Here is a 23,205-nt window from a genome sequence, read left to right on the forward strand (position 1 = left end):
TTCAAAGCTCCAAGACCAGGCCTTTCTTATCCCGTCATCGAACTTCAACCGTTGCGCCCTCCGCCTGTGCTGAGGCCAGAAGGGCTACGGACATAAAAATATGAAACATTCTCTGATTGGGGGGGGGGTCGCATGTTATGAGAACCCAAAGCTGCCCATATTACGTGCTGCAAAGATGCAAGAATGATTCCCCGCCATTAATCAGAGCCGGAGAAATCTTCTAACATCAGGACCGTGCAGAATAACTTGCGACAGCCATTTCGTTCAGGTGCTTTTCACGGCAGTTTGAGGATTAGCTAGTGAATGGAAATAAGAAACTAATAAAAAAAATTACTAATAAAAAAAATTACATTAGGTCTGAAATCATACTACTTATTGCTTTTGCGAAACTGTTATTGCACAAAAATAAATGAATTTTGGTGAATATTCGTAGTTCCGGGAATGATTTTATAATGCGTTACGCAACTTCACCTGCAGACTTTTGAGTTTGTAAGCGGATTGAGTGAAACGTGTTTTCCTGCCGTCTTGCGTCATCGGTTTCATTCTCACGGCTCGCTCACGGCGCATGTGGGACGGCGAGCCCGCCGCCTCCAGCCGCAGCGTCGCATCAATCCGTGTCAGGGTGACGGCGTGCCACCGACCCGGTGGCTCTGTCGACAAGCATTAGCGGCCCCGTGAGCCAAGGTGCAGCGAGCAGGTGTGACACTCCTATGGTGAATCTGCTCCTCTGCCAGCCAGCCCCCACCCCCCCCATCCTCACTGCCGCTGAATCTGCAGCAGGGAAGAGGCTCGTAATTATGATGGATTAGACTGCGGCGCCCCGGCCCTGCCGTGCGGTAATTGCCTCGCAGATGCCGCGGATGTGACACGCATTAATGGCCGCTCTTGCGGCGGCCCAAAATCGACGCTGCCGGCGAGATCTATATTTGCTCCTGGGGAGAAGCCGTGATGTCGCTCGGAGCGTGCTTCCCGTCCTCGCCTCTGCCTGCGGGGGTTCCTCGCTGTGCCACGGGCGATGCTCTCCCTGCCGAAACACGAGGCGTAGGCGCAGAGACGGAGCGCGCTTGGGATGTGTCAAACCGCTGTGCTGATGAGGTCACTGCCTGTACCTCAAAAATTTGCCACAGGTGAAGGCTTCGGTTATTGGATTTCAGCAGTGGCTTCTGAATTTTTAAGGGCAGAGGACTCGTCGCACATATACGTCAGGTGTCAGTCTGAGCGAGCTGTTCTAAAACAATACTTTCCGGATTGGGTGCATTGCTTTAAACAGCCTAGAAACGCTTGACCACTTCTGAGCTGTTAATTGCGTAACCCCCCCTCCCCCATGACAGGCATCACACAGCAAGAAGCGGAAAGGAAGTGTAGAACTTGCGCAATGTGAAAAGAGGAGATAGGGCTTGCTTTCTGCTGTGTTGGCTCTCTTTAGCACTGGGCTCGTGAGTCACATGCCTCAACGTCCATCAGTCCACATTAGAGTAAAGACAAGATAGTCCGTCATGGCTGGCTGAGGGAATGGGGGGTCAGTCAGTTATTTGCTTGCATTGGACTAAGGTTTCTCCATACTAGAATAGCCCAATGATATCTTGTGATAATGTTTAGTTAATAGCAAGTTATCATTTATTTTGGTAGCACTGGAAGGTGTCTCAATTTTTTTTTTAGTCAATAATGTCTTTGCTCCTGTATACTTAGTTATCCAGATACATACATTTCTTTGGGAATCCTTGGGCAGCCAGTGTTTAAGATAACACACAAGTGCTGCTCTAAGCTTGGAATACAACAAGTACCCATAATGTCTGTTTAACAGAAATCACAGAACCAACAGCCAGACTGACTAGCTGCCTAGTAAATGAGCTAGTTGCAGCCACACTGTATGTCTCAGTGATGCATTTGCAATTCTTTGTTGAGCATCTCATGCGGTCTATGCATCCCGCTATTGTTCATCTCAACAGAACTATGTGAGTTATGCTGATAGGTTTTCATTACTGAGCAGCTGGTAGGGAATCGCTAACAAGCATCTGGTCGGGTTTCGCTAACGAGCAGCTGGTCGGGTTTCGCTAACGAGCAGCTCCTTGAGATAAAAGGTGAAGAGCTCCCTGGCACAGCCGCTGACACGCTTCGCTATTCCAAAACAGCCAACAGTGGCATGAAACCTCACTGATCCATAGCAACTGAATGTCGCCATGGCGACCCTCATCAATAAGCTGCCAGGATTCAATGCCAGACATTGGGGGGGGGGGGGGACCTGCGGGAAGTGAATTGACATTCATTCTAAATGTGGGAAGAGTTGAGGAAACATCAAAATAAACACACCAAAGTATTTTTATTTTTAAGCATACAAGGCTACAGAATACAGCAGCAAGGGAGGCATTACCAACAACTGATAATACAAAGGAATACATCCAGACAATAGAAAAAAAAATATGACAGTTGCGGCATCCAATGAAAACGACTTAATAGTTTTCCTGGGAATCTTGCAGGCGTGCAGAAGTCAGCTTTGTTGTTTGAGTGTTTGGCTTGCTATGCTAAGACACCTTCCAGTGTGTCAGCCATTTCTATGGGGAGCTTCTTATCTACGGCATTAAATGCCAAAGCCATGCCCTTGGACACTGTTTAGGGCAATGTGAGGAGGAGTCCAAAAAATGTGAATAATTTCCTGCAAAGCCATGACCCTCGATATACGTAACCATTTCACATGCCCAAGAAGCTATAACAGAATGAGGTCTTTATTCTATCTTCAATGTGCACACTTAAACAAAGTAAATGCTGTAGGGGATTACTTTCTGGTGCTAAATGACCCATGGATCTCCTGGTCAAGTTCAGCCACCCAACTGCCGAGCAGACATGCAGTGTGCCTTTAGCTTTCTATAGACACATTTCTTGGCCGGTCAATCTATTTTGAGATGGTCAACCAGGGACACTGCGTGAGCATAGGGCAGCTGTAAGCAAACCGTGTCAGGATGCCATGAATGTTTTGGCAGTTTTTGAAGTGTTGCTGGAGTCTGGCTCACCGAAAATTGCCATGCACGCTAACTGCTGTGGAACAGGACAGACAGTTAGGTCTGTAGAGTGGTCATGTGGTCACCCACTATCCTACAATGACCTCTGTTGCTTTCATATGTCACACAATCGTATAATCTCAAAGTACATTTCGAAAAGGGATTTTAACTCTGTACAAACCATATCCTGTCACCTGCTGTCCATATCCTACTGGTGTTTTTCCCCTGATAAAATTGCCTAAGGGTGCCCAAATAAAATCACAGCAATGTCTTGAGGATTTCCAGAAGGTGGACATCTCTGATGTGCTGAATCAAATGTGCTGCTGGGTTTCTCTTTGCTTTGAAGGAAAAACAAACATTGCATCCAAAAAGAAACATTTATTCACCTACACCCAGATATAACTGTAACCTGTACTACTCACCAAACCTCACATTGTGTCTCTCCTTTTATCTCTTCCTGCCAGGAAGCAGAGGGGGCAGCCTTGTGGATGGACCCAGAGTAGGCCAGATGGAAACAGAAAAGGCCAACCATGAGACGGAAGAAACTCTACAGCTAGTGCAATTCAACTCCGTTCTTCAGCCGGAGAAGCTGGTTGGCAAACTACAGAATGGCAGCCAGTTGGAGATGCCATCCCATCAGCTCAACGGGAATGCCGACTGTCACCACTTCAAGCGTGGTGCTGGAATCAACCGAATGAAGAGGCTTCACGATAGCTGCACCAGTCCCGCTGATGCACAGGATGTTTTTGATCAAGGCTCATGCTTGACGAACGGAGAGCTGAAGCACGCGATCTGCGAGCCAGGGCTGCAGGAGCTTCATCAGGTCAAGAAATTGAAAACGGACTCCAAGACGAACGAGGAGGACAATGCACCAGCAGAGGACGCTGCTCTGGCCTCATGGGACAAAAAAGAACAGGTGGATATGGAGAGTGAAGCAATTTTGCCGGGACTTACAAAGCCTGCAGAGTTCACCTGTGACGTTCTGCTGACAGAGCAGAAGCTGGAGAAGAAAAGCTGCAGCTTCTCCAATGGGGACATCTTCTCACTTTCAAAGAATAAACAGGTGCCAATTTCCAATGGTGCTACAGTAAACTCCTCCATGGGGGACACGCCTGGTGAACTTTTAGAGAAGACATTGTCTCAGTATTACCCGGATCATGTGTCCATTGCACCCCAGAGCATCACAACACAAGAAAATGACATCAGGAGACCACTGGCAAGTGACATGCCTGAACAGGCGACCCCATCACCACCCCATACTTCAGGTGTACCCGTTTCATCACAAATGTCCGTCTCAGGACATCAGAACCAGATACTGCTGGATATGTGCAACAGCAATGTTTATAATGCTCCCTTTTCTGTTAATGGGTACCCCAGTCATGTTGGCAAAGGGCACCACCATCAGCAGGACCAGCCCTACCCTCTCAACCCAGACAGACAGGTTCCTGAGGGAACTGGCACAGTTCCACCCACAGAAGCAGGCAATGGCTCACAGGATCAGAATGGTGATGGCTGCTTCCAGCTAGCAGACCAAAAGGAGTACCTGAAGTCTAATCAAGAGTCCTTGCCTCTCACAATAGCACTCAAGTCCACAACTCCAATGGAGGAGGCTGGCAGATTTAGCCCCTTTTCCAGTGGCACTGGGGCAAGGATTCCAGAAACAGAGGATTCAGAGTCTAGCCACCAGTTCCAGGGTGCACAGATGGGTCAGTGGCCTGGGCAGTACGCAGCAACACAAACGGATAGACCCAAACCATCTGAGACCAGCAGCCAACAGGAGCACCAGACTTCTATGGCACTAACTCAGCCTGATCCACCAAAGCCCAATGATATATCTCTTAGCTCCACAGAGAAGTCATCACCTCCATCTTCTCTGATAGCTAGTCAAACACCGGGCCCTGAGACAGAGAACAAAATGCCTTTTAATGAGGAGGCAAGGGAGGCCACATCACAACAAGGGGGCACTTACCGCAAGGTGAACTGGATTGATTTGAATTCTTCGCCACCTTCACGCCCGCTGGGCCCCCCATGGTTGACATGGGAAAGTCTACGCACGCGTTCGCAACACGAACCGGGGAGAAGCGCGCCAAACCAAGGTCAATCTCCGGGCACCGGCTCAGTGATGAGGTTTCCTGTGGTGTTTTCCATTCAGTCTGGCTTTCAGCAGCAGGGTAAGCAGATGCCAGAAGCCTACAGCCCTGACCTGGCACAGTCTGAAATGCAGTACAATACCCCCTACACCCGTCCCGGCCAGCCAGCGCAGTCTCGAATTCCAGGCAATCGACAACACGTTCCTTTAGGGCGCAGTGGTTCCCCGGAGCCAGGTGAAAATCCCTTCGGCACCCAGACACAGCGAGAGCACTTAGATGAGCACAACCAGGATATAGAGGACATCCTGTCCCCAAATTTTCTGCAGAAGCAGCAATCACCGCCACCTCACCCACCACAGACAGCCATGACCCAGTGTGCCCCACATCCAGATGCATCTCAACTACAGGACTCTATTAAGAGGCGAGCTCAGACTCATCCCTTGGATAGATTCAAGCTAGAGGAGTATATGGAAAACCAGCTTAAACCTGATTACCAACCGCAAAATCAGGCAGAACAACCCCAGGTAACTGGACCGAACCCATCCTGTGGGAACAACCCGGGGATTTTTGGGCCAAGGCCAACCAGCACACAGCCTCCTCCAAATGACTCACTTTACGGCAGTGCAGATGGTGCTGTGGCTCAAGACTCGACACAGCAGCAGATGCATTATCCGCGGCAGCTAAGCCACACCGAGTTCCAAGAGTCACCGATGCAACCTCAGTCTCAGTTATCACAAGGTGCTTTAAACCCACAGCTGTCAGGGCAGTCAGCCTGCCCAATGCAGCCCAAGGCAGAGGTGCGAGAGTCTTGCTCTCAGTTTCCACGGGGGCCACCCCCAGGATACCCATACGGGGACCTCCAAAGTCATGCTGCCCTTCGGATGCATTTTTACCAGAGGCAGGGCCTTGCTGATGGCCGGCCTCCGCCAAGGGGCATCAAAATCAAGGATGGCCCAAGGTGTGCAGTCCCTCTGCCACAACAAGCCCAAGGAGCAGAGAAGACCACCATGCCATCTGTGAAGCAAGAGCCCACACAGGTACCGTGTGGACAGGGGCAGAGGAGCAGCATAATCGCCACCATGGAGCAGCAGCTGAAGCAGTATCAGCATTCTCTGCACTTTGAGAGGACGTCTCTGGTAATGAAGGATCCCAGCAAGATCAAAGTAGAGTCATCAGGGGCAGTCACTGTCCTCTCGACCAACACAAACTTGAGTGAGGCAGAAATAGTTGCAGCTCTGAAGAAATCTCCAGCAGATAGGACGCCGACAAAGAAGGAGCCTAACCTCAACCTTTTCCTTGAATCTCCCATGAAATTGCTGAACACCCCTGTGAAAACTCAATATGACATTCCATCATGCCGTTGTGTTGGTAAGATCCCTATAGATATAATTTGATGAGCCATCAATGTAGAGTTATGTGCTCCACCCTGCCTCGAGTTTCTTTAATTTTCGATTTAGCTTTTGATTCATGTATTAAATGCTGATCCAGGATTAAGGCAGAACCTTCACCTGTTCAAGGTTATGCAACTGTGGGGAACATCGGAGCTTCCCAAGGAAATGAGCTGGCCGTAACATGTTTGTTTGCTTTGACCAGAGCAACTCAGCGAGAAAGATGAAGGTCCCTACTACACACACCTCGGGACAGCACCGAATATCGCCAGCATTCGGGAGCTCATGGAAGCAAGGTGAAAACTAGACCCTTACTTGCTTTGCCCTAGGTGTGAAAACGGTAGCCCGCTGTTACTGAACCATCTCCTACTGCTTTGTTGGTCTTCTGCAGGTTTGGACAGAAGGGGAGCTGCATCAGGATTGAAAAAGTTGTGTACACGGGGAAGGAAGGGAAAAGCACACAGGGGTGTCCTATAGCTAAATGGGTAAGCCTAGTTAGTGAAGCGCACGGTAGGCATGTATAATCATGCATTATCTCTGTGGTACCCTAGTAAAAACAATTAGACCCCCCCGAATAGCAGACATCGCTCATTGATTTAATTGTGTAGTACGATGTCTGGCACAGCAGGCAGCTAAGTCACATCTCTGATTGTTAGCGCCCCCTAGAGAAGAGACAATGGCACAATTTTTTACCAGTAATTCCTATATATTCATAGGATGTTTGTTTACATTTTTTTTTCTCTTCACTGTTAATGTTCTTCGATGCTATTTGAGGTGCAGCTGCCCAGAAAATATGAGGCACGTGTTTGACTTTCTTGGCCGGGTTGCCCTTACTGTGGGGTCTCACTGTGTCACGGCAGGTGATTCGTAGGTCCAGTGTGGAGGAAAAGCTTCTGGTGCTGGTGCGGGAGCGGGCGGGCCACTCGTGTGCGACAGCCTGCCTGGTCGTGGCCATCCTCCTCTGGGAGGGCATCCCCACCAGCCTGGCCGACCGTCTCTACAGTGATCTGAGCGAGACGCTGAGGAAACACGGAGCCCTCACCAATCGCCGATGCGCCCTGAATGAGGAGTGAGTGCCACCATGGATCTGTGGTGTTGGGGGAGCCTCTCTGTCACCATAGATAGTCGTGGGAGTCTCCCTTACACTGGATGGGTATCTTTAGCCTGACATGGGAGATAGGCATTAGTCTAGAGGTACTTAGACTACCAACTCATACTTATATGAAGTCCCTAGGCTGACATCACCACTTACACTCCGGTGTTGTTGTACCATTTTTCCTGAGGCGGGGTGGGGCCCTGGTGTCTTCTGTGGCCCTAGGCTATAGCATATGATAGCTTGAACATTGACCCAAGGCTGCATCTCCACCACATCTGAGTTTAAGTAATAAATTAGAGATATTTTTGCATTGGCGATGGAAATATGTGCCAAACTCCGACAATAATTATAGCAAGTACGCGTATATTTAACACATAAGAATAGTTCAACAGGCTCCAGTGGGAATTTGCGGACAAGGGGACGCATTCAGATCGCAGACCAGGAGACCCACGGATGGAAAAATAAACAGTTTACTGTGCGATGAAAGACGTCCACGGAGGCCCAGGCGCTGGAGTTAGCGGGGCAGCCCGAGCTTTCTGTCGGGGTTTGACGGATAGCGTGGCCGGGCCCGAGGGTCAGCGGGCACACCACATGAAGGGCCCCTTGTTTTGGAAATGTCAATGGTCCCCTTCATCCCCTCCCACGGCGGTCTCTCGGGTGGGTGGGGGGTGTATAGTCCTTGTCCAATCTGAATGGAATGTGTGAACCACAGAAAAGCAGTTGAAAATTATGTGGCCACAATTGTAGTGCCTGATAAACATCTTCAGCATATTGTTGCCTTGTTTGGGTAATTGGGAATTGTATACCATTTTTATTTTCTTACCGACGTGACAGTATAACTGCCTCAACATGCCCTCTGGCCATAGGGCAGATTCCCAAACAGGACGGGACATCTTTCCGGGGTGTGGGTGCCTGTGCTGTCTGTACAAGACTAATGTCAGTCATTCTCATCCTCACTCTCCCAGCCCTGATGCAGTCAAAACCACTATCGTCTACTTCCACTCTTAATTACAGAGCAGCTGCTTAGTTAAACACAGTCATCTGTGTTTAACCTTTATTTTGTGCGACAAACACATCCTGAATGAAAAGAAGCCTTTAGGGGCTTGACATACACTGTAATAACAAAGTTAACCCTAAGCCAGCTGGACCTTAGTCAGAATACTGAATGTTTAAATTAGGGATAGAAAACTTCAGGTGACTTGTACTGTCATTAAACAGACATAATGCTTGGCTGCCATTGCCATAGAACAGTGTTTCCCAATCCGGTCCTCGAAGTCAAACAGCTCCCTCCACGCTCCCTGCCAGTCAGTCCACATTTTCGCTCCCTCCCAGCTCCTGCCGGGAGCTAGGGGGGGGAGCAAAAACGTGGACTGACTATGGGTCCCCGAGGACCAGATTGGAAAACACTGCTATAGAAGGTCACAGACAAGATTCAGAAAATTAGACATTTTCATTACCAGGAGAAACAGATGTTATAAACAAGGCCTCAAAACCTGCAGTGGGTGGGATTGCTGTAACTGTCAGTCACCAGTAACATAGTCGATGGGCAGTGAAATAATCTATTAGTGACTGATGGTGCACTCATCTGCCACACCATGAGTCTCCAAAGCCTGGTCTATTTCATTGCTACTTGCAATGTGATACCATTTTCTTTCCTTTTTCCTCTTCTTCAGGAGGACGTGTGCCTGCCAGGGATTGGACCAGGATATCTGTGGGGCATCCTTCTCCTTTGGCTGCTCCTGGAGCATGTACTACAACGGCTGCAAGTTTGCCAGGAGCAAAATTCCCAGGAAATTCAAACTCCTGGGAGACGACCTGAAAGAGGTGAGCCAGAACAGGACAACAAAAATGGGGTCGTCTTTTTTTTTTTTGTCCCATCAATCAGTTTCTGTTAGTTTTGAGTTTTGTTGGTCATGTTCTGCTAGGTAGCAAAGTACATATATTTATATATTTAAATGTTTTGGTTTTTTTTTACAGGAGGAAAAAATGGAGCAGAACCTACAGAATTTGGCAACCCTATTAGCACCCACTTACAAGCAAATGGCCCCCGATGCCTATGGAAACCAGGTTAGGATTGCATGGCCCCGCCCCCTCATAACCATAACCATAGTCAATGTAAAACTTCTGAGTGGTCACAAGGCAGGTCTATCAGAGCTGGGTGATAGTTCAGCTGTCCTTCTTCTGGTTGACAGATTGGACTCACCCATAGAAAGGTTTATTAGTACATTTTAGAATAAAGACATCAAAACTATAAAAGAACACGTGGAATTATGCACTGACCAATAAGTATTAAACAAAAAATGTTGGGGGGCAGCTCTGTGGGTTGGGGCTCAGAAGGTTGCTGGTTCAAATCCCATGGCTGGCAGAGTGATGCCACCATTGGGCCCTTCAGCAAGGCCCTTAACCCCAACAGCCCCAGGGACAGGCTGACCCTACTGTCTCCTCTACACCAGTTTAATGAGGTGGCCTCCTGGGATGCTTTTCCAGCTGTCCTGAAGGAGCTCCCACATGAATACTAATTGGCTGCTTTTCCTTCACTCTCTGGTCAAACTCCTCCAAAACCTTCTGTACAGTGTTTACGTCAGGTGGCTAGGTCATGTGATGCAACACTGTCACTCCTTTGTAGACAGCTTAGCATGTCCAAACTTTAGACTGTAGGTCTTCATATAGAGATATTGATCAGAGAGAATGCTAGTAATGGATGCAGAACAGCTATAGTACACCTTGTCATGGTTCTAGCTGGTACTAACTGGTTATGGTGGGTTGTTTGCCTACAGTTTCCAGCTGCATGTAAAGTCAATTCCCAGTAAAGACATATTCTGTTTGTGCCCCATTTGTTTCATTTTGCTTGTGGCTGAATTTCTTGACCATGAGCTTCAGCAGAATGGCAGCACTGAGAGATTTGAGGAGAAGCAAAAACACCACCGGCCTGATGTCACTGTTCCTTTACAGGTGGAGTATGAGCACAGGGCTCTGGACTGCCGCCTAGGGGTGAAGGAGGGTCGCCCATTCTCGGGGGTGACGGCCTGCCTGGACTTCTGTGCCCATGCTCACCGAGATCTCCACAACATGCACAATGGAAGCACAGTGGTGAGTCTCAGACAGACCCTAAGGTCCCAGCAAAGAGTCGCTTCTTTGGTCTATGACAGCATGGAAGCAAACACAGACATCTTGCAGTTCTGTCCATATGGGAGAGGCAAAGCGCCACGACTACGACTATGGAAGCTCTTCTCCTCAGTTCCGAAACACCCGACTCCACTGACTCAAATCATCCACTTGATATGTTCCTCAATTTAACTTGAAAGCTTTGTAAAAAAAAAAAAAAAAGTTCCATCTCACTGAAAATGAATTTTACTCTACATTGTTTAACCTTTACGTTTAAGCCTCACAGACTTCTTATTAAATTCTGGATAACGTGCCATAAGAACCTTCCACTACTCATTGATAATAAATATCACAAATCTTTTTAGGGGATTATGCAGGTGCTTAATATAATTTTGAGAAGATCACACTCTAATTTTATAGGAAACGATGTAATTTTCTCTATTCAGGGTATCACAGTATTCCCAGTGAAAGTACATTACATTTCAAACACTAAATACTTGAAATTGCAGTGCATACGTTTTCCGTGGTGCAACATGAATTGGAAAAAAAGTTAAAAATCAGACCTGTCATCTTGCAACATTATGCATCAAAGGACATGAGCATAGTGAGATAATACTTAGGCTCTTCCTGCACTTCCAGGTCTGCACTCTGACACGGGAAGACAATCGGGAGATTGGGAAGATTGCAGATGACGAGCAGCTCCACGTGTTGCCGCTGTATACGGTCTCCCCCACTGACGAGCATGGCAGCGAGGAAGGCCAGCAGGCCAAGATGAAGTCGGGTGCCATCCAGGTGCTGAGCTCCTTCCGTCGACAAGTGCGCATGCTCGCTGAACCGGCAAAGTCGTGCCGGCAGAAGAAGCTGGATGCTCGGAGGACAGCGGCAAACAAGCCGTCCAATCCCGATGCAGCTAACACCAAGGCGGAAAAGACCCTCCAAGCAAAACTCAAGCAAGGCACTTACGAAAACCCTGGTCAAAGCACTCCTGTGTCAGGTACGGATGAGGGTTAGCATTTAGCAAAAGCAAGTGACTGACTGCTTTGTTTGATGTTCCTTGGTTTCTCACTTATCGAACTCTGTTGCCTCAGGTTCTCTTCCGGGTCAGGGTCAAATGGTAACCCCCCAGCCTGCTCATCAAGCACACCCTCCTGCCATTCAACAGCAGCAACAGCAACAGCAGCCCCAGCAAACCCATCCCCACCCCTACCCTGGGTCTCCCCATCCAGCCAGCTACCCAAGGTTTGCCAATCATGTAGATTCCTTTCCTAGCACTTCTCAGACAGCAAACACAATATATCCGCAGTCCTCAGTATCTAGTAGCCCTTACTCTGGCCCTTTGCCTGCACCAAACACTTACCTGAATGGATCAAATCCTGCAAACTCTTACCCTGGTAATCCTCAGAACCCCAGCAGCCTTTATCCAGGATACTTCTGCAGAGGTAGTATGCCCATGGACAGCTTCCACCCATATTATGGCTCGAACCCAAAGCACCTTGACATGTACCGGCTTCAGAGGCCCCAGCTATACCCACAACAGCAGTACGGTGCTCATCAGGCCTATGGGGTTAGCCTCCCTGCCCGGTACAGCGAGTCAGGTTTACAAGCGAATGGTTACGGTGGCTCTGCCACCAAATCCAGCATTCATCCCATGGGTTACCCAACGTATAGTCCCAATGGTAGTCCTAATCCCCAGCTCCTGGAAGCTATCTCTCGACCTCCTCTGGAGCATCCAAACCTGGATTATGCCAACACAATGAGCAAAGGCATGCAATATGGTGCATACCCTAATCCCTACCTTGCTCAGAACTCTACCATCTTCTCCCCAGGCCAAGGTCCACTTAATATGCAAAACAAACCCAATGCAAACTTGCACAGCATTAGTGCTATCCCTCAGGTGCTTCCACCTCCCGGTAGGGAATGCCCAACCCCCACACAACCAGGATGTGGGCTCCCTAATGGAAATGCCCAAGAAACCCAAATAAAACAAGAGCCTGGACCACAACCTCCAGATCCCAAACAGAAGGAGGATGTGTGGTCAGACAATGAGCACAACTTCCTGGACCCAGAGATCGGGGGTGTGGCAATAGCCCCCAGTCATGGCTCCATCCTCATTGAGTGCGCCAAGCGGGAACTGCATGCCACCACACCCGTGAAGAACCCCAACCGGAACCACCCCACCCGCATCTCACTGGTCTTCTACCAGCACAAGAACATGAATGAGGCCAAGCACGGGTTGGCGCTGTGGGAGGCCAAGATGGCCGAGAAGGCGAGGGAGAAGGAGGAGGAGGCTGAGAAGCATGGTGCCGAAAGTGCACCAAGCAAAAGCAAGAAGGTCAAACGGGAACATTCCGAAACGGTGGAACATGGAGAACCCCCGTACAAGCGCTTCATTCAGACTCTCAACCAGAGGTCCATGTCTTGCACCACAAACACGTATGTCAGTACAGCTCCCTATGCTTACTCCAAGATCACTGGGCCTTACAACCGCTTCATTTAATCGGTTACCTGGGTTTACGGTAAATGGACACAGGGCTGTCACGCCTGTACTATGGGTGCTGTGTCACATCGAGACCTCAGTGTCTCTATGTAGTTGCCTACTTCATAAGAGTGGCTGCATTTCTGTGTCCAATATGGATCTGCGAAAAGGGTTTAACTAATTGCAAAATACTGTAGAATACACAGTTTGCTCAGCTAGAATCAGGTCTCCCTCTGATGTTTAAGCTTTACTAACAAATATTTATGGCAGTATTTATTTTGTTTTCATAATTTTACACAACATACTGTACCGAACTTCTGGTGCTCTGTGTCCTATACATCAGGACGTATATTACTGGAAACAAAGTTTCAATTTGGTGGCTTTAATTTTTTTTTAACTAAATAGATATCTTAAAGTAAAATGGCATAGAGTTCTGATTTCATGGATTATCTGATTCATGGTGCTAAAAATTGAAGTGTGTCTTTAAAATTTGCCTTCATAAATGTATGAATATCTGTTTGTATGTTACTCTTTAAGGTGAACAAGCAGTTCTTTCGAGTGACGTTTTCTACAATTTACAGATAACGTAACATATGCGTGTTCTAAAGCACTTTGGCTTTCGTCGAAGGTAAAAATGTTTTGATCTTACCTTCAAATCACATGATTGCGTTTTAATGTCGGAAGTGTGAGTTGGACCGTGGGCATCCAGGTTCGTTTTCATTGTTGGCACAGTATAATTACATTTAGGTCGTATGTTACAGCTGGGATGGCACTGGATGCAATTTTCACACAAGCGTTTATCATGGTGCTTCTTTGACATTTGAAAAATTAGAATTTACATTTCCTTAAATACATTTGTGAGCCATTCTAAAGGTGCGTTTTTCAGAACAGTAATATTTTAAAGACATAGTGATCACCAGCGTGTTTGCTCTGCAATTCTTTCACTTCTTTGTAAAAAATAATTAAAAAAAAAAAAAAAAAAAAAAAAAAAACAGTTTTGTGGCTGACCGCAGGGAGATGCTAGAGCCAGTGTGTTTGCAGTACTACATCTCCCAGAATGCCACGATAAACACGTGCAGCTGTAGAACTTCAGAGAACGAATCACGGCAACGAATCTGACCTCTGGCTTAACAGTTACACAAATTATGTGGTTATTAAAGAAGGTTCTCTTATTTTTTTTTGCTGCATAGTGAGGTCCGTGGAACAGGGTTTTCTGTATTTGTGATGATTTTACTGGCAGCTGTCCTGCTGTGGGGTCTTAATCATTGTAGGTTAGTTGTATAAAAAAGTAAAAACTTTGTACAGTAAATTAAAACTATTAAATTTACGCTTTAGATTTTAGTACTGTAAAGTAATATTTCATTGGGTTTTAGCTGATTTTGTTTCAAATGGTGCTATTCAACCTGCTATGAACCGTGTACAATGTGAGAATTTTTGTCAGAATGATGGTTAATGAAAGGTATGCCTACTTGTCATATACCTCAGAACTATTTTGGCAATATGATTATGATAAAGATTAAGCTTTTTTTCCCACCATGATCTTCATAAAACACACCAATGAAACTTCATTTGTTTATCATGCATCTTCACGTGCAAATGTTCAGAAAGTAAAGGCGAAATTTGTATTTTTTAAGCAACATCAGGGATATTTCAACACAGTCTTCGTCTGCCGAGATCACTTGTGTTCATCCCACCTTTTCCATTCGTCCAGGGATTTGACTTCTGTCTTTTAAAACCCCTCAACTGTAAATATTTCAATGGAAAAAAAAAAAGTTTTGTTTTTCAAGAGAGAAGCTAGTGGAAAGTAGCCTTGTCCTTGTGTTTTAGTATATCTGTTTGCATACTTTCAAGGTGCAACCTGAACATACTTGCACTGACTTGACAAAAAGGGAAAAGTGTGGCTTTGACTAAACAGTGGTATGATGACTTTTATTAATGAATAAAGCCCAGGGCAGTTTTAACAGAAAATGCACACTGCCAGTGTATAGGTAAAGCAGAAATTATTTATAACCACTAGATAATTAGCTTAGTGGGCTAAGTCTCTGTGCCTGTGATTGGAAGGTTGCTGGTTCGAGTGGTTCTTCAGCAGGACCCTTAACCCCCAGCTCCCTGGGTGGCTGCCTTTGGTGGCCAGTTTGCTCTCATCTACAGAGAGCAAGTTGGGGGAGGCGTGAAAAGAATTTCCATAGGGGGATCAATAAGAAGTATCTATTATTTGACACATGCTTTTCTCTTTACAATTCATTGTGATTTTGGACGGACAGCGGTTCTGTGTAACAAGAGTCCCATCTGGAAACATTTATACACAAAACTTTTTCTGAAAGCACTTCATTTATTTTCAGAAAGAATTTGAAATGAAAATTAAAACACTATCTACAATAAAAAGGTAGTTTAATGTAAATGTGTGTTAAATGCCACAATGTATATATATCACATAATTTTAAATTTTAATTTTGAAACCCTTTGATTGTTATACAGTATGTCAGTATGGAGAGGCTTAAATGTCTGACCTACCCCAAGGACTTCACTTGCAAAATAATACAACATAGATCAATCCCTAAAGTTAATATTATTATTATTATTATTAATATAACATGACGTACGGCTGTCCGTATCCGTGAAATAGAGGCATGACAAAAAAAAATCTGTCACAATATATTGACATTTTCAGTACTAGGTCACAGCTACTTAGATCAATTTGATAAGTTTTCATAAAAATCTTTGGTAACACTTTACTTACCACCATGTTCTTAGTAATTTATAAACACATAACAAATAATGATGCATTCATAAAGCATTATAAACATGGCTATAAATATTTCTCAAAAGGCATAACATATATATCCTTGTGTATTATGCATTACGAATGCTTTATGAAGCTCTCATCTATAATGCACTATAGATACCTTTATAACACATTATATTGGTTGGTATAAGCATTAATGATGCTTTGAACTGCATTGTAAAGGTATCTATAATGCATTATAAATGAAAGCTTCATAAGGCATTCATAATGCATAGTAAACATGGCAATAATGTGTTATGCCTTTTTATAAATATAGCCGTGTTTATAATGCTTTATGAATGTGTTATCATGCATTATGAATGTATTCATAAATTACTAAAAAAAAAAGGCATCAAAGTGTTACCAAAACGGTTTTTTGCCTGTTTGGTGAGACAATGAAATGTAACGCTCTATGTAAGGGAGTGTGGCGGCAGGTTTGCGGTGGACCAAGGAAGGATTTGGAGGACAAGGTGGGTATTTAGCATCGTCATACTTGAAGTGACTGGAGTCAACATTACTTGAATGACTATGAGGTTGACTAAAGTGGGCGAGCTCTCACGTTAAGCTAGCAGTCATTGTACACAAGTGTCTGTATTTAGCAGTTAGACACTAAATGAGAAAAAAAAAAAAAAAGATACGCAAATTTATGTTATTTACAGTTTCTTTCCCTTATTTTCTACTGCTTCTCTTGTTCCCCCTGATGTTTGGTATGATACACAATGAAATTACGGACAGATATAAATACTGTAAGTATTGTAATGTATTGAATGCAGTTTATTTGAAAGCTGTTTATTGTATCATTACTGATATTGCTGAGATGTGGGTGTTTTTAATAAAATTTATATTTATTTAAAGCACCTTCTGGAGGTGATGCGTGTCTTTTTCCTATGAATGTGAGTGTGCGTGCATGGATGCATACATTTCTATATTACTGGACTGGTTAATAAAATGAAATCTTTTAAAAACGACAGACAGAATCGTGGTTAGTCAATGAATTAAATGTTCCGATTCCGGGAATTCTGAAGAGATGCGTTTGTAAAAAAGTATTCATAAAATTGATTCTTTGTATATGATCAGACATTAACAGTTCCAGATATGAAGCGCTGTTGACAATTACTTGTCCCAGGTCCATTTATTTGGAAAATTAAGGGGAAATGCTAATACTGGATAAATTACAAAAATGAAAAATATGCTTTTTAGCAAAGGAACATTTTGGTTTTCGAAGGCAAAGAAACATTCTGAGTATCCATTTCCACTGAACATGTTCGCATGTAAAGGTCATTCAAAAGCATCAGAAATACAGATAATCCCTTTAAGGAATATGTATTACATTAATCAAAATTACAAATAAGACCTTAATCCCAGTCGGTGGAGTGTGCATATCAGGAAACCAAAAAGTTCATTTTTGTATTCTCTCTATGGTGCTTAAAGCCATTCAGTCGGGTTCAGTTAAACACATTTCCCAAACTCCCTGGGAAAATTTAATCTGCAAGAAAGCAAATCATTTCTGATCGCCACTAAACCTGCCTCTCCCACAAGTGATGACAAAAAAACATTTAAAATAACCACTATAATGGACTCGAGGCAATTAAGGAAAACCTAACCTGCCCCGTCGGCGGCTAGAATAAAGCAATGTTAAGCTTTCCGTCTGAAACAATTCCCATACAAAAAGGTATTTCTTCTTTACAAAACTAAACATAAAAGCATAACAAATCAGTTTGGTTCTTCAGAACAAGAGTATTTCAATGCTCCAAGAGGGATGAATTCCCATAAACAGCCTTTAGCTTTCAACAAGGCTTGGAGGTCACTTTGACAGAAAGTGCCATTTGTCCACTGTAAAAAAAATAAAAATAAAATAGTATAAAAAATAAAAGTCTGTGCATTTGACAAAAATAAATTCTCCTGAGCACTATGGAGATTCAAACCTATGTCCCACACCTAGTTCCTTAACCACTACCCCAGGCTAAGAACATCTTTGAAACTTGTGCTATAGATGAGAAGGACAAGTATCCAGACAGTGATAGGTGACAGTTAAAAGGCGCTTACCTTCGCTTGGGATAGGAGCAGGTTCTCCACACGCTGGAGCCTGAGGGGTAGGGAGGACAGAGAAGTAAAGGGGAGGGGGGCCACGTGCTTGAATGGAACTCCTGCAAGTTCCCCCTCGAGCTCACATCCCACAAGTGTGAATATAACCTAGCTGGATCTCAAGATTCGGGGCTTCAACTATTTGCGATTTCACGTCACACCTGAAACAAACGTGACGTGGTCCCGTTTACAGGTAAAGGACGTGGTAAACGCAGGTAGTACTCACCGAGGTCACCACGTCGTCGGCTTCGTTCTCCGTACACCTGAAGGGGCTCTCGCACACGGACAGGTTTGTGCTGTCGGGAAGGAACAAGGCCACTTATTCACTGGGATTCAAACATCTCCGTTTTAAAAAAGTTCAAATGATGAAATTCACAGAAAGATGACAAATGTAATACTGAGAGATGAAGGCCTCCGGAGGCCAACCATTGGCTGAGTGTACAGCCAATCAGAGCATCCTGTGTAAAAAGAAAAAAAAAACCCTCTTAACTCACCAGTTTATTTCCCCTCCATCTGTCTGTTTCTGTACCAGTGCCTTCCAGTACTTGTGAGTGGACTTTATAACTTCAATGGCAAAATCCTGAAAGCCAAAATCCCACATCCCCCCCACCCCCATGGGACGTCAAATTTTCCCTGCATTTGGGTTTACAGAGTTTACTGGCATAAAATATAAATGATAAAATCACGGCACCATGTAGCATTTCAGGTACCTTGTCCCTGATTTGACCACTGAAGGCAAACCGGTTCTCCGGCTTCCCGTCCGGAACCTTGTACTTCTTAAACCACTGGACCGTGGCTTCTAAATGTCCGGGTCGGCTCTTCTGGACATCCTCGATACCTGCAGCGGAAAAAGCAGCAGAACAGTGATCAAATGCAATGCTGACTTAGGGAGAACATCCGCGAGCAGCAAAACGTCTGGTGAGGTTATGCAAGTGGTTCTGAACCAGGAATTTTGAGCTCACTGTTTAGCATGGAGGCATCCGGGTCCTCCATGTTAATGGCGATTACTTTCCAGTCTGTCTCACCCTCGTCGATCAAGGCCACTACTCCCAGGACTTTCACCTGGATCACCTGTCCTGCAGAGCACACCTGGGGGCACATTTTAATGCGGGCCGGTTCAGAAGACCAAATGGTTTTTTATCGCATCATTTCCTGCCATCATGTCTAACCTTCGTGCCGATATCACAGACGTCGATGGGGTCGTTGTCACCACAACACTTAGTGTCCTTGTCTGTGTGGCACGGATCTTCCCAAGTCTGATGCAAAAAGAGGCCACGCCTGAATTAAAAACTGACTTCCTGTCTGAACGATTACGTAAAAAAAAAAAAAAAAGTACTTCAGCTTTTGCTCTTCTCTACGCATTCTGGACAGAAATAGGCTTAGGATGGGGTGATTCCACCCATAATCGCTTCTCGGACATCACTAACGTGGCTGTGAACCTGCTTCTCACCTGCGGGAGAGCACCATAGTTCCAAATATAACCCTTGTGGGGAAAGACGTTGGCGACATATCGAAGTTTCCCTTTTTTCACGTCCTGCTTGATCGGGTTCAGTGGTTCTTTGGTGGCAATCTGGGGAGAGATCACCGATAAACACCACCGGCACAGGGGGAACGGATCCGACACAACTCCAGTTACTGAAAATCACCAAACCACGGCAACAGCGATGGATGTCAATTTTTTTATATGCGTAGAGGAAGAAAAAAAAAACTAACGAGATTAGACCATCTTCTCCCGGCATCTTTATTCGCAATTGTATTTATTAGATTCCCAGAACTTGCACGGCTTGAAATGAAACAAATTTTCCAGACGCTCAAGCCCCTTGGTAACTATTTGCGAAGAATGCTTAAATATCATCGCGACCACCAACGGACGGTATTTTTAGGAACTTTATTACTACAAGTTAATCAATTCTCTCTTATTGTTTCCGAAGGGGGTTATTAGCTAAACCAGATTCTATCTCTGCTGGGGAACGGTAAGGCAGTGCTGAAGGGCACAGAAGATATTTTATATCAGACCCAGTGAAGACATGGTATGACAAGAAGGAAATGAGATGTACGTCAGACAACTGAATGGAAAAAGCGGGCAGTTTCCGATCCTCAAAAAAAAAAACGTTACTTGCCTCCATTTTGGCGTTCGACCAGCGTGGCACCTCCACAACCATATTAAACAGCACCTGGAAGAAAGGGAAGATGCAGGAGAAGGTCTTGTTGATGTGGACGTGGAAGACTGGCCAACGGGAGGGTGCTCCAACAATTTCGGAACTCAACATGCACCATTCACGTAAAAAATTCAAGGTATTTTGTTATCATGCGTACGGACTATACTATTAAGTTATTCTTAGCTTCATAATTCCGACAGACCACTGTGCTCGAATAATTCCAAGGCAACAGATACAAAACGAAACACGGAATGCAAAACAGCAGCCAACAAGAAAAACAACAAACACCACAAAATAACGCCATCATCCAAAGGCAGTTTGCGTATTCCTACGAGAATATTGCATTGGAGTCAACGTGGAAAATCGCATGGGAAACATTGCTGCAGTCTTCACAAGCATTGGTTGAGCTCAAGGGCCAGAGACCTACCTCATTCTCGCTCATCTTCACTTTCTTCGATGAAGGAATGTCATTTTCCTGCAGAGGCAAACGTAGCTTTAAACGTCCGAACGCTGCAAGATGCACGGTGAGATCCGAGCCCGTTCGGAGCATAGGCTTACCAGCTTGGACAAACACACAACATGCAGGCTGTCACATGACACGCCACGCATCCTTGATCACTAAAACAGGGCATGCTGACAACACCCACAGTCCGTCTAACGGCCGTCAAAAAGGCCAGCACAGACCACTATTGTCCCGGCATCCGATTGGCTCCTGTCTGGTTTGGAAACGGGTGGAAATGTAGGCCACATCGCTATTGACAGGAACCCAGAAAAAACACTTAACCTTTCCCTCTGTTCAATTAACATTTTCCCCCTGTCGGTTTAAATTATCTCTTTCGAAAGGTTCTCGTGCTTTATGGTTGGAGGCAGAGAAATCAATGCAGAAAAAAAATGTCTCCACCCCACATTTTTCTGCCTGGCATTTGGCCCCCTTAAAAAAAGGACAGTAGATTTCTGAATGTTCACTCTCTCTTTTGATACGTCACTCTAGAATAAGACTTATTTACAGTATATTTTTTGGGATAAATGGATAGCATGGATCACATGGATTCTGAGTGGGTGACAATGCATCCTCACACCTCCAGGGTTGAAGGTTCGAATCCCATCTCCACTCTGTGTGTGGAATTTGCATGATCTCTTCACGTTATGTGGGTTCTGCCTGGTAATTCTGCAGAACAGAGACATGCGGGTAGGTGGAAAGGTGTCTCAGATTTGCCCACAGTGTGTGTGCATGTGCCCTGCGATGGACTGGCATCCCATCCAGGGTGTCCCCCGCCCTGTGCCCTGCGATGGACTGGCATCCCATCCAGGGTGTGCTCCCGGCCCACAGCACCCATCCCTCTCTAGGATAAGCAGTAGGAAGGTGGGTAGATTATATACTATATGAACAGCACAGTAATGGATCAAGCAGGTTCACTCAATAAATCCCAGAATGAGATCAATGACATACATCTGGGATTTCAACGCCACACAGAATTTAGCGAACCGCGCAGGCATAATCAAAACATTAGGGAAAATGTATGACAATTATTTACTTGCTCAGCTGCAGCAAACAGCGGAATGTCATGGAAGGGCGAGATGTATTTCCCATCCGACGTTTCTGAAGATAACAAGATTAAAATCAAATCATTATCGATTCATCACTGATTACATTCAATTATTTTAAAAGCCCTCAAACTTACAATCAAAATTATTTTTAAAAAATGTACAGGGGAGGGGGTGGGGGTTTATATTTGGGTATTGCTATTTAATAGCACTTCAGCTGTTAACGGCTAACCACAAACAATTCAAAGAACATTTCTAGGAATATTAGCTCATAAGTCATACATCGATTCCATGTGAACACCTGCATGATAAAGGCATGAAGGGAGGAAAAGTCCATGTGACCTTATGCAGAGATCAGCTGACAGCTAACAAGTCATAATAAAGAGTGGTACCATGTTTGTATGTACACAGTATGCATGCACTGTGTGTGTGTGTGTGTATATATATGAGGAAATATATAAACAAAAAATGACACTATATGAAGGGAGCAGCCCTTTATTGACCAACATTTGTTGTTACCACAAGTTTTACGTCTTGGAACAGGTTCCAACGTGTTCTGCACAGAACTTAAAGCGCGCTCAAAAAAGTATGACTCTGCGGGGATTATTTAAGGATACATACCCACATCACTGGTGTAAAACCAGTAGCGCAACACAATGTCTATAACGCATATGTGTACCAATACCGATCAGGTCCAGCACGTACGGTCACAGGGTGACTTTGTCAGGTCACGTGGAGACCGCGAGCAGCCGCTCGTGACGTTAAACGCAGCGCGCCACGGCGCCTGAGCAGCTCGCTCGTCGCAAAATACGCATTTCTGGCGCCGCTCACGTGCTTGGTCGTAACCTCGACCTGCATTTTTATATAACCGAATAATTATCGGTATGACTCGCGAACCTCTCTACAAAAACGCCGTTTCGAGGTCATGGTGAACAAAGTGATTAAGTTAGCCACCCTAAGCACCTAAATAGCGAAAAAAATAACTGTTCAGCAGGGTATTTATAAGTTGAGACGTATCCGCGGTTGCCGTTGAGGAAAAGGAGTAATGCGAAATGGTGAATGTATCGACTGCAGTTAAATGTCGTTTCTAAACCAAAGCCGATAGTTAAGGATTGTAGTTAAAGATGCATGCGACGCGGTCACTCGTAGGCGTCATGGTGGATATAAAAACCTCTAATGAATGAGCGTCGCTAAGCTATCGCCATAACTTACTAAAATAAATCCTGTAGTCGGCTGAGTTCGGGCGTCCTCGCTCTTCTGTTAAGTAGTGCACCATTTTTCTTAAGTAACAAAGGGACCCTTTTGAAACAAGCCCGTTCCCGGGTCTACGCCGCGGACCGAAAAGCAAAGCAGAGATTCTCGAGCATGAACCCCAGAGCAGACGCATGCTGAGCCGCTTCTAATCGGCGCAGCCCCGGCGTTCTCTTCCTGCCCGCGCCGCGGCTGGTCTACGAGCGCCCCCTAGCAGGCGCTCGGGGTA

The 23,205-nt window shown here is 45.3% G+C and overlaps 2 protein-coding genes across 3 annotated transcripts in view; one reads left to right on the plus strand and one right to left on the minus strand.

Annotated features, from left to right (window-relative positions):
• Window positions 1-16,793, plus strand: part of tet2 (tet methylcytosine dioxygenase 2) — a 31,647-nt gene extending 14,854 nt beyond the window's left edge. Inside the window, exons 2-10 of the mRNA XM_023799107.2 lie at window positions 3,461-6,454; window positions 6,680-6,770; window positions 6,866-6,959; window positions 7,335-7,543; window positions 9,244-9,394; window positions 9,548-9,637; window positions 10,523-10,660; window positions 11,315-11,669; window positions 11,764-16,793. Coding sequence (XP_023654875.2) covers window positions 3,505-6,454; window positions 6,680-6,770; window positions 6,866-6,959; window positions 7,335-7,543; window positions 9,244-9,394; window positions 9,548-9,637; window positions 10,523-10,660; window positions 11,315-11,669; window positions 11,764-13,172 — 5,487 coding nt within the window. The 5' untranslated portion in view covers window positions 3,461-3,504 and the 3' untranslated portion in view covers window positions 13,173-16,793. The remainder of the gene's footprint in view (window positions 1-3,460; window positions 6,455-6,679; window positions 6,771-6,865; window positions 6,960-7,334; window positions 7,544-9,243; window positions 9,395-9,547; window positions 9,638-10,522; window positions 10,661-11,314; window positions 11,670-11,763) is intronic.
• A 249-nt stretch (window positions 16,794-17,042) lies between these two features.
• ppa2 (inorganic pyrophosphatase 2) lies at window positions 17,043-23,184 on the minus strand. 2 transcript variants are annotated; one of them, XM_023799116.2, is made up of 12 exons: window positions 22,938-23,184; window positions 21,716-21,780; window positions 20,608-20,655; window positions 20,142-20,195; window positions 19,472-19,591; window positions 19,191-19,277; window positions 18,984-19,110; window positions 18,732-18,859; window positions 18,516-18,601; window positions 18,248-18,317; window positions 17,983-18,022; window positions 17,043-17,769 (listed from the first exon to the last, which is right to left on the minus strand). In XM_023799116.2, the coding sequence occupies exons 1-12, from the start codon at window positions 23,110-23,112 to the stop codon at window positions 17,741-17,743; spliced, it is 1,029 nt and encodes a 342-aa protein (XP_023654884.2). In that variant the 5' UTR covers window positions 23,113-23,184; the 3' UTR covers window positions 17,043-17,740. The 2 variants fall into 2 exon arrangements, with proteins under 2 accessions (XP_023654884.2, XP_023654885.2); XM_023799117.2 differs by lacking the exon at window positions 22,938-23,184 and adding an exon at window positions 22,347-22,485.
• Between the last annotated feature and the right edge of the window lie 21 nt (window positions 23,185-23,205).

This window comes from Paramormyrops kingsleyae, chromosome 25 (genome assembly GCF_048594095.1).
Source record: "Paramormyrops kingsleyae isolate MSU_618 chromosome 25, PKINGS_0.4, whole genome shotgun sequence".
Taxonomy (NCBI): Eukaryota; Metazoa; Chordata; class Actinopteri; order Osteoglossiformes; family Mormyridae; genus Paramormyrops; species Paramormyrops kingsleyae.

Bases quoted from the DNA above. Each gene is read 5' to 3' on its own strand.
- ppa2 (XM_023799116.2), bottom strand. From the start codon at position 23,112: ATGCGTCTGCTCTGGGGTTCATGCTCGAGAATCTCTGCTTTGCTTTTC. The intron at 19,592-20,141 runs GCAAGTAACGTT...ATCTCTCCCCAG, and splicing joins GGTCGAACGCCAAAATGGAG to ATTGCCACCAAAGAACCACT. The intron at 17,770-17,982 runs GTAAGCGCCTTT...TTTTTTTTACAG, and splicing joins TGCTCCTATCCCAAGCGAAG to TGGACAAATGGCACTTTCTG.